This window comes from Sceloporus occidentalis, unplaced genomic scaffold, assembly GCF_023333645.1.
Source record: "Sceloporus occidentalis isolate IW3139 unplaced genomic scaffold, rSceOcc1.0.p SCAF_44, whole genome shotgun sequence".
NCBI classification, from domain to species: Eukaryota; Metazoa; Chordata; class Lepidosauria; order Squamata; family Phrynosomatidae; genus Sceloporus; species Sceloporus occidentalis.
Genome location: NW_028317024.1, coordinates 7,206,576 through 7,224,741, shown reverse-complemented (window position 1 = coordinate 7,224,741; position 18,166 = coordinate 7,206,576). Strand labels below are relative to the sequence as shown.

The 18,166-nt window shown below is 40.7% G+C and overlaps 1 protein-coding gene across 1 annotated transcript in view; it reads right to left on the bottom strand.

Moving 5' to 3' along the window:
- Positions 1-18,166, bottom strand: part of LOC149289632 (cadherin-19-like) — an 80,884-nt gene that overhangs the window by 56,750 nt on the left and 5,968 nt on the right. Inside the window, exon 3 of the mRNA XM_089490432.1 lies at positions 3,308-3,357. Within this exon, the coding sequence (XP_089346558.1) occupies positions 3,308-3,357 (50 nt within the window). The remainder of the gene's footprint in view (positions 1-3,307; positions 3,358-18,166) is intronic.

The following is an 18,166-nucleotide window of genomic DNA, read 5'->3' as shown; positions in this document are numbered from 1 at the left end:
AAAATTGACTGTGACGAGCTGTACTAAGCAAAGCTTCAAGCTACTAGCTGTAGTACTAAAATAATTCTGATCTTCTTTAATCTTAATCTATAATATATTATAAATAATATATAACAATATAAATTCTAATTCATAATCTATAATATAAGTAATTCTAATTCTAAATTCTAATTCATAATCTATATTCTTCTATTTATAATACATAATATATAAGTAAATTATTTCTAATCTATTAATATTATATAACTTAATATTAATTAATAAATCATATACTGAATCTGATTTAACCTCACTTTAGCTTAGTGGGTTTGAGAGCGTCTGCCTAGAGGTAGACTTATAGTAAGGAAATATAGCTTTAGGCTAGCATAGTAGTAGGCTAAGCTCTTAGGCCCGTGTAAATTCAAATTAAAAATAAAATACTGCTAGTTATTAAATAGTTAATCTTGAGTTAATAATTTAAATAACTTTAGCACTTTGGCAGATTGCACACAGCACAGTGCAGTAGTGCATAGTTTTACTTTTTAAGCAGTAGCACTGAAGAGAACTTCCTCTAATTTTTTGTCTTTAATTCGTTTTTCCTTTTTTTTTATTTTTATTTTTTTTATAGTTTTTTAAACACTACACTACACTACACACACAACACAACATTTGAAATGGATCCTCCTTTTGGGACTAAGGAGGGACAAGCTCCATCTACCACCGCCACCACCAGCACCAGCACCAACACCAGTTCTAAGATGCAGCCTTTGCGTCAGTCTAGTCGGCCAAGTAGGCCAAGCTCTCGCTTATCATTTGGGGAAGCATTGCTTGAAGGATCATCAAGTAAAGGAAAGGCACCAAAAGCAGGCAGTAGTAGTGCGGCTAGGCCCACAAGCTCTATGGTTTTTTACGGAAAGCCTAAAGCACCAGAAGCACGTTCAAAGTTAAAGGGTAGCACAAGTAGTACCAGCCCAGTGACTAAAAAGAAGTGCCTTTTGCCCCAAGCAGCATCTTCCCCATCCACCAGCAGCATGCAAGGTACCAAGCAGAGCCAAATTAGCAGCAAGACTCAGAGGGGTCCCAAACCAAAGCGATCTCATTCCTTTGTAGGGAAAACCACCACCACCACCACCCCCACCTCTACCGCCTCTACCACCACTAGTGCTGCGCCTACTGTTCCCACTGGTACCGCCACGCCATGTCCTCCTAGTACCTCTAGCAAGCCACCAAGTCCTTACAAAATTTTTGTAAAGACAGTTAGAGAGAGGGCTACACATAGTGGAACTCCACCTAGCGAGGTAGCAGAGGAGCCTGAGACTGAGAGGCCAAGTGCAGAGTCTATTCTTCCTGCTCGCACTACTACTAGTCACGAGTCTCACGACGATATCAGTCTTAGCTCCAGCCTAGCAGGAATTCCATTCGATCTGGCTAATGAAGAGCTAGACTATGAGCCAGAGGAAGTAGAGGAGATGAGTGGTCAGGAATCAGATTCCTCAGGGAGCAGTGTCCAAATGACTAGTGCACAATTTTCCCCTGAGCCTCCACCTTCTCCGCTACGATCATCACCACCACCACCACCACCAGCAGCAGCAGCAAAACCTAGCAAATCTAAAGCAATTAGCAGTCCCACTATGGCCAGTACTGTTACCACCAGTCCCACCACCACTAGTTCTGCCTCTGTTCATCCACCCCGAGCAGTAGGAGCAGCACCCAAGGCACACTCCAAGGCTATGCGCGCCCCAATTTGGGAGCACTTTGAAAATGTTGAAGAAGGGCGCTATGGAAAGTGCAAACATTGTGGGAAGCTAATAAGCAGAGGGAAAGTGTCTGGCCATTTTACCAGTGCTAGCATGAAGCATCACCTCAGCACTCAACACAACGCTGTGCTATTGGGGAAAGATGCAGAGGGAAAACTTAGTGCAGGCAGCATAGCTGGTGGCCGTGGAAAAACCCCAACAGCTTCTTCTTCTGAGCCAATAGCAGCAGCAGCAGCAGCAGCAGCAACTAGTGCTGGCAGCCAGAGACCAAGGCAGGTTGGAGCACTGCATGTCCAGCCCACCCTGGAACAATTTGTGGCATTCCAATCCAAAAGGTCAATGCCCAAACAGCAGGCCAATAAAGTAACGCGACTGATTGGTCAGTTCATTGCTGTTGGAGGGGCATCCTTCTCTATGATCGAAGGGGAGCCTTTCAAACAATTGATGGCGGCTGTGGCTCCACAATATACAGTTCCGTCACGTTCCACTTTCAGCAGGAACATTGTCCCCTCATTGTATCGGTCCTGTGTTGCAGCAGTGAAAGAGGAGCTTTCCAAGGCTGCTGGTCAGTCTGTTCATTTCACTACAGATTTGTGGAGTGCACCTAGCGGCCAGCATGCCTTTCTTTCTTTGACAGCACACTGGTGGCAGCCCGGTGTGTCTAAGGAAGCTGCTGCAGCAGGCTACCGATCTTTCCTTCTCCATGCAGAAGTGATGGATGAAAAGCACACTTCCCAAAACATTCTGCATGCGATGAGGAAAATGTTTAGCCTTTGGGTGGGAGCAGAGGCGGGCACCAATGTTGAAGTTGGTTTTGTGGTAACTGACGGAGGTGCCAATATGGTGAAAGCGCTGCGAGATGGTCATATTGTTGGTGTGCGCTGTGCAGCCCACATCATCCATCTTGTAGTGAAGGCAGCAATGTCAGAAGGAACTAATGTGGCAGCAGTAGTTCTGTCCCGCTGCAGAAAGATCGCTGGGCACTTTCACCATAGTGTTAAGGCTAGCCAACTTTTGAGGGAAGAGCAAGAGAGGTCAGGTCTTCCCGTACACTGCCTACGTCAGGATGTCAGTACACGGTGGAACTCCACGTTAGACATGCTCGAGAGGATTTTGGAGCAGCAGAGGGCAATCCATAATCTTGCCTCAGAGCACAATATTGGGATTACCTCTCCATTGAATAGGGAGGATTGGACAGTGATCGCCCAGCTAGTGGCAGTCCTTAAACCATTCAGGGATGCCACAGAAAATTTAAGCTCAAACACTGCCAGTCTGGCCCAGGTAATCCCAGTGTTCTCCCATCTAGGCAGCAAGATGGATGTGTTCCTTGGAAACCGTGAGGCTGTTCAAGGTGGCACTCTACATCCTGACATAGCAGCCATAGTCAGGAAGCTGAAGGATCTGCTAAAAGTACACCTTCGCAAACGAATGGAAGAGAGTCCCGAAATGATGCTAGCGTGCCTTTGCGATCCAAGAATTAAGGGAAAGCTAGCTTTGAAATTTAATGTTCTCAGTAGCTACCGGGAGCAATTGGTCAACAAGGTGCGTGACTGGCAGCGTAAAATGGGAATGCTGTCCGAGGAGGGGGAGGTGCAGGAGGAGGAAGAGATGATGTGGTCTGCTACTCCTAGCAGCAGCATCAGCAGCAGTGCCACAAGCAGCACAACACAGCTGAGTGGAGCAGCTGCGTTTTGGGAAGAGGCACTTGGGAGTATAGTTGGACCATCTGACAGAGCTAGCAGCAGAAAGGAGAGTAGTGCTGCTGAAATGGTCAAACTTTACCTCTGTGAAGTTCCTTCTGCGCCTAATGTTGATCCTCTTAGCTACTGGGATGAAAAGAAGAGTGTGTGGCCTGCACTCTCATGGGTTGCGCAGCAGCTACTATCATGTCCGCCAACCACTGTTCAAAGTGAGCGCGTGTTTTCTATGACTGGAAACATACTGAGTCCACAGCGCTCACGCATGGCACCTCATCTGATGGAGCAGATTGCCTTCCTTAAATTCAATCTGCCCAAGTTGGGTTACCCAGCTCTTAGCTTGGAAAGTTAATTTTTTTTATCTGTAATGTTTAAGGTAGTTTCTCCCCCTGGTTGCACGTGTTTGCGGTGTGGCAACGTCTGCTACCTCCGCCGGTGTAGCCAATTTACGCTAGGGCCTAGTGTCTGAGTTCTGGAAGTCCGCTCCCAAACGCCATGGACTGACAGACTTTCATGCTTTGCCCTGGGGTGAAACAGGTGAGCGGGTCGTCAATTGCCCACTCATTCACCTTTTTCCTTTTCCAACGGTGCTGCTGGTGGTGGTGCCAGCATCTTTTGCCAGTTCGCTTCCTGGCTGAAATCATGCCTCAAATGTCCCTAATGGAGAGGGTAGTTTCTCCCCCTGGTTGCACTTGCTGCGGTGTGGCAATGCCTGCTACCTCCGCCGGTGTAGCCAATTTACGCTAGGGCCTAGTGTCTGAGTTCTGGAAGTCTGCTCCCAAACGCCAAGGACTGACAGTCTTTGGATGCTTTGCCCTGGGGTGAAACAGGTGAGCGGGTCGTCAATTGCCCACTCATTCGCCTTTTCCAATGCTGCTGCTGCTGCTGCTGCTGCTGGTGGTGCCAGCGTCTCTTCTCTGCCAGTTCGCTTTCTGGCTAGTGTCATGCCTTAAATGTCCCTAATGGAAAGGGTAGTTTCTCCCCCCCTGGTTGCACTTGCTGCGGTGTGGCAACGCCTGCTACCTCCGCCAATGTAGCCAGCTTACGCTAGGGCGTTGTGTCTGAGTTCTGGAAGTCCGCTCCCAAACGCCAAGGACTGACAGTTTTTGGATGCTTTGCCCTGGGGTGAAACAGGTGAGCGGGTCGTCAATTGCCCACTCATTCGCCTTTTCCAATGCTGCTGCTGCTGCTGGTGGTGGTGCCAGCGTCTCTTCTCTGCCAGTTCGCTTCCTGGCTAGTGTCATGCCTTAAATGTCCCTAATGGAGAGGGTAGTTTCTCCCCCCCTGGTTGCACTTGCTGCGGTGTGGCAACGCCTGCTACCTCCGCCAATGTAGCCAGCTTACGCTAGGGCCTAGTGTCTGAGCTCTGGAAGTCTGCTGCCAAACGTCTAGGACTGACAGTGTTTGGATGCTTTGCTCTGGGGTGGAACAGGTGAGCGGGTCGCCAATTGCCCACTCATTCGCCTTACCCAATTCTGCTGCTGCTGCTGGTGGTGGTGCCAGCGTCTCTTCTCTGCCAGTTCGCTTCCTGGCTAGTGTCATGCCTTAAATGTCCCTAATGGTAAGGGCAGTTTCTCCCCCCTGGCTGCGTCTGTTTGCGGTGTGGCAACGCCTGCTACCTCCGCCGGAGTGGCCAGCTTACGCTAGGGCCTAGTGTCTGAGCTCTGGAAGTCTGCTGCCAAACGTCTAGGACTGACAGTGTTTGGGTGCTTTGCCCTGGGGTGAAACAGGTGAGTGGGTCGCCAATTGCCCACTCATTCGCCTTTCCCAATTCTGCTGCTGCTGCTGCTGCTGGTGGTGGTGCCAGCGTCTCTTCGATGCCAGTTCGCTTCCTGGCTAGTGTCATGCCTCAAATGTCCCTAATGGTAAGGGCAGTTTCTCCCCCCTGGCTGCCTCTGTCTGCGGTGTGGCAACGCCTGCTACCTCCGCCGGAGTGGCCAGCTTACGCTAGGGCCTTGTGTCTGAGCTCTGGAAGTCCGCTGCCAAACGTCTAGGACTGACAGTGTTTTTCCATTTCCATTTCATTATTTTCCTTCTGATACACAACCAACCAAACATAACACACACAATAGCACATATAACACAGTGACAAGTGACAACACACATAACACACATAACATACACGTACAATGCAAAAATCACAAGGACCTTTCCTCTTGTTATTTGTCCTGGCCTTCATTTCTACACTCACTAGCATTAACGCTATAACTCACACTTCATACTATAACATTTTTCCATCCACATACCTGCCAACAGACCCAACTTTTTCAGGGACAGTCCTGCTTTTTTCCAGTCCTGTCCCATCTAATTTAGCTAAACTAGGTATGCAAATACACGTTGGTAGTTATAGCTCGGTAGGTAGCACTAGTATAAACATTAAATAAATATAATAAAGTACTAAATAATAAATCTAACTTTAAAATACATTTAAATAAACCCCTAATTTTTTTTTAAAACCCATTAAAATTAAATTATTATTTAGACATAATACATCTTTAACCAAAGCAGTGCACTGCTACTAATCTTAAACATAACCGTACATTAACCCTAAGCTATTTTTTAGTTCTTGTCCAACATTTTTCCATCCGCATACCTGCCAACACACCCAAGATTTTGGTGGACAGTCCTGCTTTTTTCCAGTCCTGTCCAGTAAAAGTTGGGTTGTTGCAAAGTATGCCATTGTAAATAGGTAGCAAATGTTAGGCATGTATTACAAGTGGTCCAAAATCAATTTAAAAATGTAAAATAATCCCTATTCTTTTATTAAACATCTATGGATGTGTGATTGTGTATGATAAACGGAGGCCAAGTTCCTTGGAGCATTTGTCTCTAGGTCATTTTGTGTACAGTACACCTCAGTACGTGTGTGCAACTCTATTGGTCGTTTCGGCAGGGGGCTGGCCTGCCATCAACGAATGAAGTGCGTTCTGCAATTCACTAGTTGATGCCAGACCAGCCCCCTGCCGAAACGACCAATAGAGTTGCACACACGTTCCTTCACGGCAGCTGCTGCTGCTCCGATGTGTTGTTAACCCCGTATTAACCCCTGCAAGGCAACCGGGAAGGAAACGAAGATTAAACGAGCACGAAGAATGTCCGCGAATATTCGCCCGAAGAGAAGACAGGAACGGGCGAATATTCGCGGAATACGAAGGTTTTTTCCCCCCCGAAGACGAGCACGAAGACGAACACAAAGAGCCCCCTGGTGCCCAAGTCTATTCAATACATTACATCAATTCTCTGCTATCACTGAAGAGGAGGTATGTTCTCTTCTTCTTTCCTCTTGTCCAACCACATACCCCCTTGACCCGTTCCCTTCCCATCTCACCTAGTCTCTTTCATCCACTCTTGTCCTTACTCTGGCTCACATCTTCAACCTCTCCTTCACTACTGGATCTGTTCCATCCTCCTTCAAGCATACTATCATTACTTCAATCTTGAAAAAGCTATCCCTTGACCCGACTGATCTGTCCAATTACACTCCCATCTCTCTACTTCCTCTCACCTCTAAGCTTCTTGAAAGAATTGTTTATACCCAATTAACTATGTTTCTTGATTCCAACTTTACCAAATTCAATCTGGTTTTCGCCCTCGATACTCTACTGAGACCGCCCTTACTAATACAAATGACCTACTAACTGCTAAATCCAAGGGTCCCTACTCCATGCTAATCCTACTGGACCTTTCTGCTGCTTTTGACACTGTGGACCACCCTCTTCTCCTTTAAACTCTTCATGCCCTTGGTCTGGTTCATGCTCTTGACACTGCTCTCTCTCCTACGCCTCTGATCGTACCTTCAGCGTCTCTGCCCCCCCTCCGTCTGGGTACCCCAAGGTTCAGTTCTCTCCTAACCAGTCTCTCCGCTCATCCAATGATCTCCTTCTATCCTCTCCTCTGATTTCTAGCTCTCATGCATGGTTACAAGATTTGTCAAGGGCTGCCCCTATGCTCAGGAATGATCTCCCCCGGCCTATCCGTCTTTCTCTGTGCCTTTATTCCTTCAAAAAATCCCTCAAGACCTACTTCTTTAAGAACGCTTACAACATAGCACATTAACGCCCTCCAATATTCCTTTAGCTCACCTTTTCTAGTCCCTCTCCTGCAATACTTTTACCAGTGTGGCTGGTCCATCCCTAACAACGACACTTTTACCTATTATGTAATACACTCTAAATCCCTCTAGATTGTAAACTCGTTTGAGCAGGGCCCTCCTCACCTGTTGTCTCTGTAAGTCAAAATGTTATGTTACATACTACTTATGTCCTGTACACCCATTGTACAGCACTACAGAATTTGATGGCTCTATATAAAACAATAAATAATAATAATACAATTCCCCTCCCACTCGCATACTGTTTTAAGTTATCAGAGGCTAGCCCCACCCTTATTGACAACTATCCCCACCCATCATATGGCTCACCCTACCCATGTATGCAACTAGACCTACCCCTTATCAAGCCACTTCCCCAAACAGGAAAGGCACTGAGTAGTCTGACCTGGGAAGTTCCCAGGTATGCTCATGGTTCATTGCTCCGATGTACCGAGGGGAGTGCTATGGGGGCTTTGTTGTCTAGCGACAATGAAGATATTTAATTGCCCCAACCAGCACTTTGAGAAGCCCAGCTCCCCAATAAGGGATTCTATCCCTGGTAATATGTTAGATTTTATTTTACTCCCCTTCCCCAGCATTAATCAATTTCAAAATATAGTTAGTGTGAGAATTCTCTTATAATAATTCTGGAATATCCTGAGTAAAATCATAAAATAAATGTCCATCTGACTAATTTCTAATCTGTAATAGGCCCACACCAGGAATGTTTCCTACACATAATCTTGAAAGCCATTACATAAGAGCCAAGAAGGAAATGTGGAACTGCATAGACTAGGTGTAGAGGAAAGTGTTACCATTATTCCAAATTCCTGCATGATCTTTGTCTGCTTACAACACAGAGTAAATGCATGCATTATCATATAAACAATAATCAATTATAATGGGATATAAATAAACAATAACCAGTTCATTCTGTTCATCCTCTAACAGCCCAAAATGCCATAGAAATGCTATGTACTATAACTTGCAAACACAAGCAGAAGTATTACAACTTAACTGCAAGTGGTAAACATGCAGCACTAGGAAAAAATATGCCTGTAGTTATTAATCATCAATATATTTGTTTCAGCAGCAAACATTTACACACGCCATTATCTGTTTAAACAGCTGCATATCTTTATTAGGCTTAAACAATGATTTTAAATTTCTATTTCCCTGATGCACCTGCTTTATCATTTTTATTGCTTTATTCTCTTGGCATAAAGATCTCATTCTAAGATCTATCTATATTTGCTAGTACATATTCTGATAAACAGTACTATTAGATAAATACAGTAAATTATGCCACCATTATTTCTAATGTCCTAACCTTAACATCCTTCTATAAACAGACTACTTAGCCTTTTGTGCGCTCCAAATATATTTTTTCCTCTTCCAGCGATAACAGAGTCAACTTATGGGACTCTCTTTTCTGATTCAAAAATATTTTACTGTTGAATACCCATGCATAAAATATCCTAGCTTTCTTCTAAGCTATACATGTATGCAATTCACATAAAGAGAAATCTAATAAAAAAAAGTGGCAAGGGTCACCAGGATCACTGAACCATAGCCTGCAATACAAAGACAATTTAGCAAAACACATTATTGCCAGTGACACTCAAGAAAATATATAAATCGATAGAAATAATCTTATTTGATATGCTATAGGTGGAACTCAAATCCTCATAATTTTATTCAGTAATGGAAATAGCATATGTAACTGAACTTACATGAATAAACCTTTTAAGTTGTATTATTCGAAACATGAACATCTTTGTTTGACCGCCATAGCAGTAATGAAATGCAAAGAAGCAGAATTAGCTATTGCAAAAGATAAAAATAGAAAACATCCTGCCTAATGGTATGGAAAGCCAGAATCCATCAATATGGATTGGGTGGGGTGAGAGTGATGATACCATTTGTAGAAAAGCTTTTCCCCATTTTTCATTCATTTTGTGAACCACATATGGATTCATTCAAGGTAGATTGCTGGAAAGTTTGAAATTAAAAATAAAAAAAATCAATTTTAGATTAGATTTCTTTTGAGGACTACAGATCGTGCTAACAATAAAGATTATGGTGCATAAAACTAGGTTTCTGCAAGAGTTTTCAGCTTGCTGTACAGTACTAAACAGTTAGTTATCATTGAGTTGCAGTGAGATGAATTCTTGTTGAGCTTCTCCAGCAAAAAGTGTAACGAGTGGTCCCTGCATAGGGCATCATTAAGGTAGCAGGATTAAAACACTTTTTACATCTAAATTCTAATTAGATAAATTGTATTGCTCTTACTACATTTTTTCTAATTCATGATAATATTTCTGCCGGTTAGTAAAAGTATTTATATATGAATTGAATCAAGTATAAATTAACCAAAACTTGATGCAGTTTTCAAATAAGCCAGATGCCTATAGAGCTATGTTTTAGTGGTGCTGTTTTCAGGGGCGGCCCAAGACAAACTGTCGCCTGGGGCGAAGTTTCAAATGCTGCCCCCCCCTTATCTACCCTTCCTCTCCCTGATGCCCCCCCATTATCTACCCTTCCCCCCCCGTACTTACCTTTCAGCAGTCCTGCGGTGAGTCTCCCTGCTCGGTCTCGGTGCCGGCTTGTAATGCTGAGCGCCGGAAATTACGTCACCTTCCGGCGCTCAACATTACAAGCCGGCACCGAGACCGAGCTAGAGGGCTAGCAGAGGAGAGAGTGAGGGGCGCCGAGTGGGTACTGACAACATGGTAAGATAAAACCACTCGGAGCCCCTCTCTCTCTCTCTTCTCGGCTTTATAAAAAAAAAAGGGGGCTTGGGGTTGCCCCACTCGGCTCCATTGTCGGGCCGGCCCTGGCTGTTTTACACAAAAGAAGTAAAGCCAGCACCAATAAGTGCCCTGAATAATTTACCAATCTTCCCCCACTTTCACTAAATTTCCAGTCATATGCATTTCATGCCTATGTCCTTCGCACAAATCTTGTATTGGTAGCAGCACTATTTTCTTCGGTGTGCCATGAACCTAGATGATGGAGATATAGTTTTTCTGTCTAGCAGCTAATAATAAAATGTTAAAACATCAAAAAGTATGATTTTTGTCTTACAAAAAAAACAATCTTTTTTTGGATTTCCACAGAGATTAAGAATAGAAATATTACCCTGCTTTCACCTTTTTTTCATTATATCTTCCAACTAGTTTTGATTTTATTTTGGCTTTGAGGTGTTATACTCTTATATCCCTTCTAAGCATGGAACGATGTTCCTACTAATGGGAAAAGTGTAACAGAGAAACAGTTAAGAAACAACCATGAGTAAAACATATACTGGCTGCATAAAACTAATCTGTACTCACTGCTGGATGTCATTTCTTATGCTAGCTAGTTATACTAGCAATTCCTGTTTTGTGTGTCATAGATATAGTGATTACTGAGGAAGATGTATGAATCTTTATAAAAGAAGCCAACAAACAGTCAGAAAGGAAATATGAAAAACAAGATTGTCACTTAAAACATATATATCAAAGGGATCAACAGCATAATTTACAAAATACAAAGATTCTAACAACAATTGCAAAAGGGTAATTAGAATGGCAAAAGAAGAAAATGGGGAAACATTTTTAAATATGTTACTGACACAAATGTAAGGAAGAAAACTGTTGCCTCATTAAACTCTGAAATTACTAAGTTGGTAAGCAAAAGTAGATGTTTTAATCATTTTTTATTGCCTTTGTGTATACCAATGAAGGATTGATGGCAGCAGCTTTGCAAATTAATAGTACAAAATGCTAGTACTAGATAAAGCAAGGGAGCAGATAGTATATGTATCCCTGAGTATTAAGCCACGTACTTAGCCAAGAATTTTCCAGTTCATTGCTTTTGATCTTAAAGTATGCTCTCTTGTCTGGCATAGTATCAAAAGAGTGGGGTAAAGCAGAAGTGATATCAGCATTCAAAATGGGACTAAAATCTCAGTAAGGTAATTACAATAATTATGTGAGCTTGACATCTGTAATGGGGAAATCATTTCAAAGCTTGTATAATATCCAGGAATACATTTTGTCCAATAATATCATTAGTGAGAGTCAATGTGGTTTTATGAAGGTCAAAGCTTGTCCTACCAACTTAATTACATTGTTTGAAAAGGTGAGCCAAAATATGAGCAAAAATATAGATCAGGGTGGATGCGATTCATTTGAATTTTGTGAAAGGATTTTATATAGTTTATTTTTGCAGGATTGCTATATAAAGTGAAATAGATGAGGTTAGGCAATGTTGTTTGCACCTGGGTTGAAAACATGCCCTTCAGGCAAGAAGATGACGGTCCTCCTGTGTTGAACTCTGTTCCTTTGTGGTGAAGAAAGATATTTAAGGATCCGCATTTTAAGTTCAATGTTTCCCTAACAGAACTGCTTTTGCAATACATATTACCCATTGCTGTCCTGTAATGCTTTGTGTGGTATATAGTACTTCTTGTATTAAGAGGGGGCAATGAGGGAGTTCTGTGTCAGCCCTCACACTGTCTCCTGGTCCTTCAAAGTTCCACATATAAAAAGTATACTGGATATCACATGTCACTTTTATCACCTTAATACTAAGGTGGACTAAATTAACACTTGACACAAACATTTTAACATTGACTTGGTACGACTGCACCATAAGTCTGCATATAAACACCACTTTAAGGTTTGTTCTGTGAACAAAAACTTTTTCTGCGATATTTTCAGATATTTTACAGTATCTAACTTTTAAATATGAAAAGAACACATCTTGTAGACTTGTTAATTGGTCCCAAAAGAACTATTCTCCTTAATAAATCTGCTATATTAAAGTACCACACATTTACAGTACAAAGACTTTGAACATTAGGCCTTCAAGGTAACAAAGTAGGCACCAGATATGTGCAAAAATGATTAGCAAAATTATTTATTTTCATTAAAATGATTTTCTCCCTGTGGATTACCTTCAATGTACGTTAATTAGCATTGCTTTTAAAACATGTGTAAACATTTGCATTTCATATGATAGTAATACATGTTTTTAGTTTATTCCATTTCTGAATAATGCTGACAAAGCAATTACCATCTAATTTAAATTCAAAATAAACTAATTTAAAATGAAGATAAAATTAGTGTAGTATATGCAGGCATATTATTTTATGCTTTATACACTGATATATAGCATAAAATATTGAATATTATGAATGAAAAATTAATGTTAATACTGCAATTGCATTGATCTATCGTTTAATCATATTATAAACATATTTAGTACATTATATTGGATTTATTTGCTTACTTTCTAAAAGTTATTATATTGTGTAATATTCCTTTTTGTTGAATGTATATTTAATGCCTTTTTAATCAATTGATTAATATATTAATGGTAGAAAATATTATAATGTTTATTGAAAACCGAGAAGCCTAAACACATTCACAATACACAAACACAAAATAGTATAATTATATACATACATACACCCTAAGCGGTAATATTAGTTATTTCACACACATTTTGGTGAACTACAACAAGCACTCTACTTATTTATTTATTAAATGTATTTTACTTTCTATGCTTATAATGTTAGATTCCTGTGCATTCTGATGTTTTTTAAAAAAAAAAAAATTCTCTGATCCTTTATAACATATATAAAGCATTGCCCTGCAAACAAAACAAAACATTTTCATTACCACGCTTTTTTTTTTTTACAAATGAAAAAGCCAAAAGTATTGATTTTCATTGGGAGAGTTACTAAACATACATTTGTATTTATAAAAAAAAGTTAAATACTTACAGGAATTGAGATATTCTCTAGAACAAATGTATGTTTTTGTATCCAGTAATGTATATTGTTGCACAATTCAAATCATGCTGTTTCTATCCAGAAAAAAACTCTCTTCTGATTTCAGTTGGACAAAACCCAGTCTTTTACTGCATGCTATTTTGGGTTTGCCCAGTGGTAAACACTGAACACAAGAACTTTTGTGTATAACATAATAAGGCCTCTCTGATGTTCACTCGTCTCATTAGATTAAAATGCAGAAAGCTCAAGCAAGCAAAGTTCAAGCTTCAGAAAATGAATTCACTGAAAAGTTATGCATCTCTGGTATGAGTAACTTGTAAATGTAATTATGTCCTCTGTTGACTCACAAACCTGGAATTGTAGTGAGCTGAAGTCTATCTACAGATAAGTCTTGACTAAATACAAGATTGTATACTATTCTTTGTTTTAATTTTTGTTTAGATATTTTCATATGCGTTTCAGAATTTTTGTATTTAAGTATGGGAAATAAGCCTCTCTATTTAGGTTCACATTAGCACATAGGAATCTTATCTATAATGCTTTGAAAAAGTATTTCCCCCTTCCCAATTTCTTAAATTTTTGCTTATCCAAATGAGGTGCTCTGGTATGCCTCCAATGTGGCTAAATTAAAACAATTATGCGAAGAAGAGTTGGCCAAAATTCCTCTACAGCGATGTAAAAGACTATCACAGTTATCACAGCTGTTTAATTGTAGTTGTTGCCACCAAGGGTGGCACAGCCATTATTAGGTTTTTGGGGGCAATTACTTTTTCCCATGGGCAATATAGGTTTTGATTAACTCTTTACCTTCCATGAATTAAACAATCTCCTAAAAACTGCATTTTGTGTTAACTTGGGTTATCTAGGTGTAATGATAAAATTAGTTGGGTGATCTGAAAAGTTTAAGTGCATCAAATATGCAAAAATAGAAGAATTCCTTAAGAGGGCAAACACTTTTTACAGCACTGTATGTATCCTCTCTGGAATATACACTCACTGGCCACTTTATTAGGTACACCTGTTTAATTGCTTGTTAACACAAATAGCTAATCAGCCAATCACATGGCAGCAACTCAATGCATTTAGGCATGTAGACAAAATCAAGACAACTTGCTGAAGTTCCAACCGAGCATCAGAATGCGGAAGAAAGGGGATTTAAGTGACTTAGAACGTGGCATGGTTGTTGGTGCCAGACGAGCTGGTCTGAGTATTTCAGAAATTGCTGATCTACTGGGATTCTCACGCACAACCATCTCTAGGGTTTACAGAGATTGGAGAAAATAAGAAAATATCCAGTGAGAGGCAGTTGTGTGGACGAAAAATGCCTTGTTATCTCAGAGCAGAATGGGCAGACTGGTTCGAGATGACAGAAAGGCAATAGTAAATCAAATAACCACTCATTACAACGAAGGTATGCTGAATACCATCTCTGAAAGCACTCCTGTCAGCTAAGAACAGGAAACTAATGCTACAATTCGCACAGGCTCACCAAAATTGGACAATGGAAGACTGGAAACACGATTCCAGCTGCGACATTCAGATGGCAGGGTCAGAATTTGGTGTGAACAACATGAAAGCATTAAACCATCCCGCCTTGTAACAATGGTTTAGGCTGGTGGCGGTCATGTAATCGTGTGGGGAACATTTTCTTGGCACACTTTGGGCCCCATAGTACCAATTGAGAATCGTTTAAATGCGGTTGCTTGTTGCCATCATGTCCATATGGACCAAAATCTCTGAGGAATGTTTTCAGCACCTTGTAGAAAGTATGCCACAAAGAATGAAGGCAGTTCTGAAGGCAAAAGGGTCCAACCCGGTACTAGCAATGTGTACCTAATAAAGTGGCCAGTGAGTGTATATACTCAATACATTTTCTAGAAGTTGAGGTGTTATTTAATTTAACAGTTAAGTTGGCTAATGCAGTCAAGTTAATGGGAGCTGGGTTTACTGCCAGCCAAGTGTAACTGTGAGCTGGCAGTAGTGAATATGTGAATTTTGTCCAACTTGCTATTACAAATTTGCCTCAACAGCCAACTCACAATCACAAACCTTTTATTGAACAAGCCTAAAGGTTTAAACTAAGATAGATAGATAGATAGATAGATAGGTAGATAGATAAAGTACAGTGGATAGACTGCTAACCAATGTGCACAGCAGTTATGTTATCGTAAGGGTTTGCGATTGAAAAGGTTAATCCAGCTAGATGCATGCTGAGTGTTTATTTCTCACCTGTGAAAGTCTATTGCATTGCCAAGGCTGCTATAAACCTTCAGTGACCAGTATAAGAGAGTGTGAGAGCAATAACAGACCTGCTCCCCATTCACACCTGAGACCTTGTAACACTAATGAGTCACATGACACCCGGGAGGGGAAATTGCTAATTGGGACTAATTTGGACATTGGACTGTATCAAGATGACCCTGACAATGTTATGTTGTGCATGTATTTGTGTACTCCTCTGAAAAGTTATCTTATTCTGTACACTACTGAAAAAATAAGGGGATTTTGAATTTCCCTTAGGACATTTATTTATTTCTATTTATAATGGATATTTTTTGACAATATGTTAAAAGAAAGCTTTTTAATAGTAAGACATGTGCAAGTGACAAAGTCATTGTGTGATTGTATCCATACTGCCAGAATATAGTTTAGGTTACAATTTGTGATGCTCTGTATTTCAGTGATTTACAGTATATGTATATGGGTTTTATTTGCAATCTGTGCTCTGTTTATTTGTTACAAATTTTTGTCCTACATTTTTGGATCTTATCATTATCTGTTTTATTTGCTGTAAATAAATCAAATTAATATGAATATCAGCAATGAGCTTATATTTATTTTTAGTTTTTAATACAACTCACATCCAGTTTAGAGACATTTTAAAAATGTTTTGATTTTTTTTTTTTTTAACTTTACTGATTATACTGCATTACTGATTATACTGTATTTTATCTAAGTGGTTCTTGTTAGCTTTTAAAATTAATGATATATCTCTTGATATATGTGTTGAAGATAAGGTGTATTAATTTACTACATGCCCCATGGTATGATAGCGTGTTTGAAGGAGGAAGAGACAGATCCAGTAGAGAGTTTGACAATTTCAGTGAAATCTACACCACGCAATACACCATCAACGAGAACACAGTTGAATACACTGAAAGGAGACCACAGGATTTGCATTGGCGTTCTGAATACACACACAAAAAAAAAGAATGCGGAGGGGGCAGGGAAGAAGGAGATGTCCAACAAATCTCAAAACCCTCTTGGAGGAATCAACACAATTGAGTTTCATTACTGCTCAGATTCTGAGTTCACTGTTCACTTTGATTTATTTTATACATTGTTACATGTAAACATGTTTGTCAAGATACACTGAAAAAACCTTTTTTGGATATTGACAGAAAGTGTGCAAATGTGGATTTGTTGGAATGTTCAGGATCAATGTAAGATAACAAGGATTTACTAACATTTGGACAAAAAGAAGACATAACTTTGCAACTTAATATTGAATCAATTCACATTATTACACCTGCTGAGAACTGGTCAGCAAACGTAGCACAAAGTAATTTGTGCAAACCATTGAAGTTTCACGATAAATCAGTGTTCTCTATGTTAGAGAATTTACATAATGAGGGTTTGATTGAAAATTATATCACCTGATTATAAGATGACCCCCCAAAATCTGAATATTAATTTATGAAAAGAAGAAAAAGCCTGAATATAAGACTGCCCTATAGGAAAAAAGTTTTACCAGTAAATGTTAATTCATGTAAACTATGTGAACAATTTTTTTTTAATAAAAGCTATGATTAAGAAAAATATTTTGGTTTTATTTCCTTTTTTTTAACCTGCCCCCCCCCCCAGTTAAGAACATCTGCCCCCTGGCTTGCCACTCTGCCCCAGAAATGCCTTATACCCCCTATATGCCACTGTGCCCCATGATATGCCTTTTAACCCTCTAAATTCCACTGTGCCCCATGATATGCCTTTTGACCCCCTATGTGCCACTCTGCCTCCAGAATTGCCTTATACCCCTATATGCCACTCTGGCAAACAGTGTGCTGAAGACAAGCAAACTAAGGACATGGATTACTGAAACCATGTCCTGTAGTCCGATGAGACCAAGATAAACTTATTTGGTTCAGATGGTGTCAAGGTGAGGAGTACAAAGACAAGTGTGTCTTGCCTACAGTCAAGCTTGGTGGTCATGGTCTGGGCTTGCATGAGTGCTGCTGGCACTTGGGAGCTACAGTTCATTGAGGGAACCATAAATGCCAACATGTACTGTGACATACATGTGTGCCGCAGGCCAGTATTCCAATATTAAAAACGACCCCAAACACACCTCCAAGATGACCTTTGCCTTACTTAAGAAGCTTAGGGTAAAGGTGATGGACTGGCCAAGCATGTTTACAGACCTAAACCCTATTGAGCATCTGTAGGGCATCCTCAAACGGAAGGTGGGTGCAAGGTCTGTAACATCCAACAGCTTCGTCATGTTGTCATGGAAGAGTGGAAGAGGACTCCAGGGGCAACCTGCGACGCTCCGGTGAACTCCATGCCCAAGAGGGTTAAGTCAGTGCTGGAAAATAATGGTGGCCACACAAAATATTGACAATGTGGGCCCAATTTGGACATTTACACTTAGGGGTGTACTCACTTTTGTTGCCAAGGTTTAGACATTAATGGCTGTGTGTTGACTTATGTTGAGGGGACAGCAAATTCACATTGTTTATACAAGCTGTACACTCACTACTTTACATTGTAGCAGAGTGTCATTTCTTCAGTGTTGTCACATGAAAAGATATAATAAAATATTTACAAAAATGTGATGGAGCAGAGAGAATAGGTCAGAGTGAAA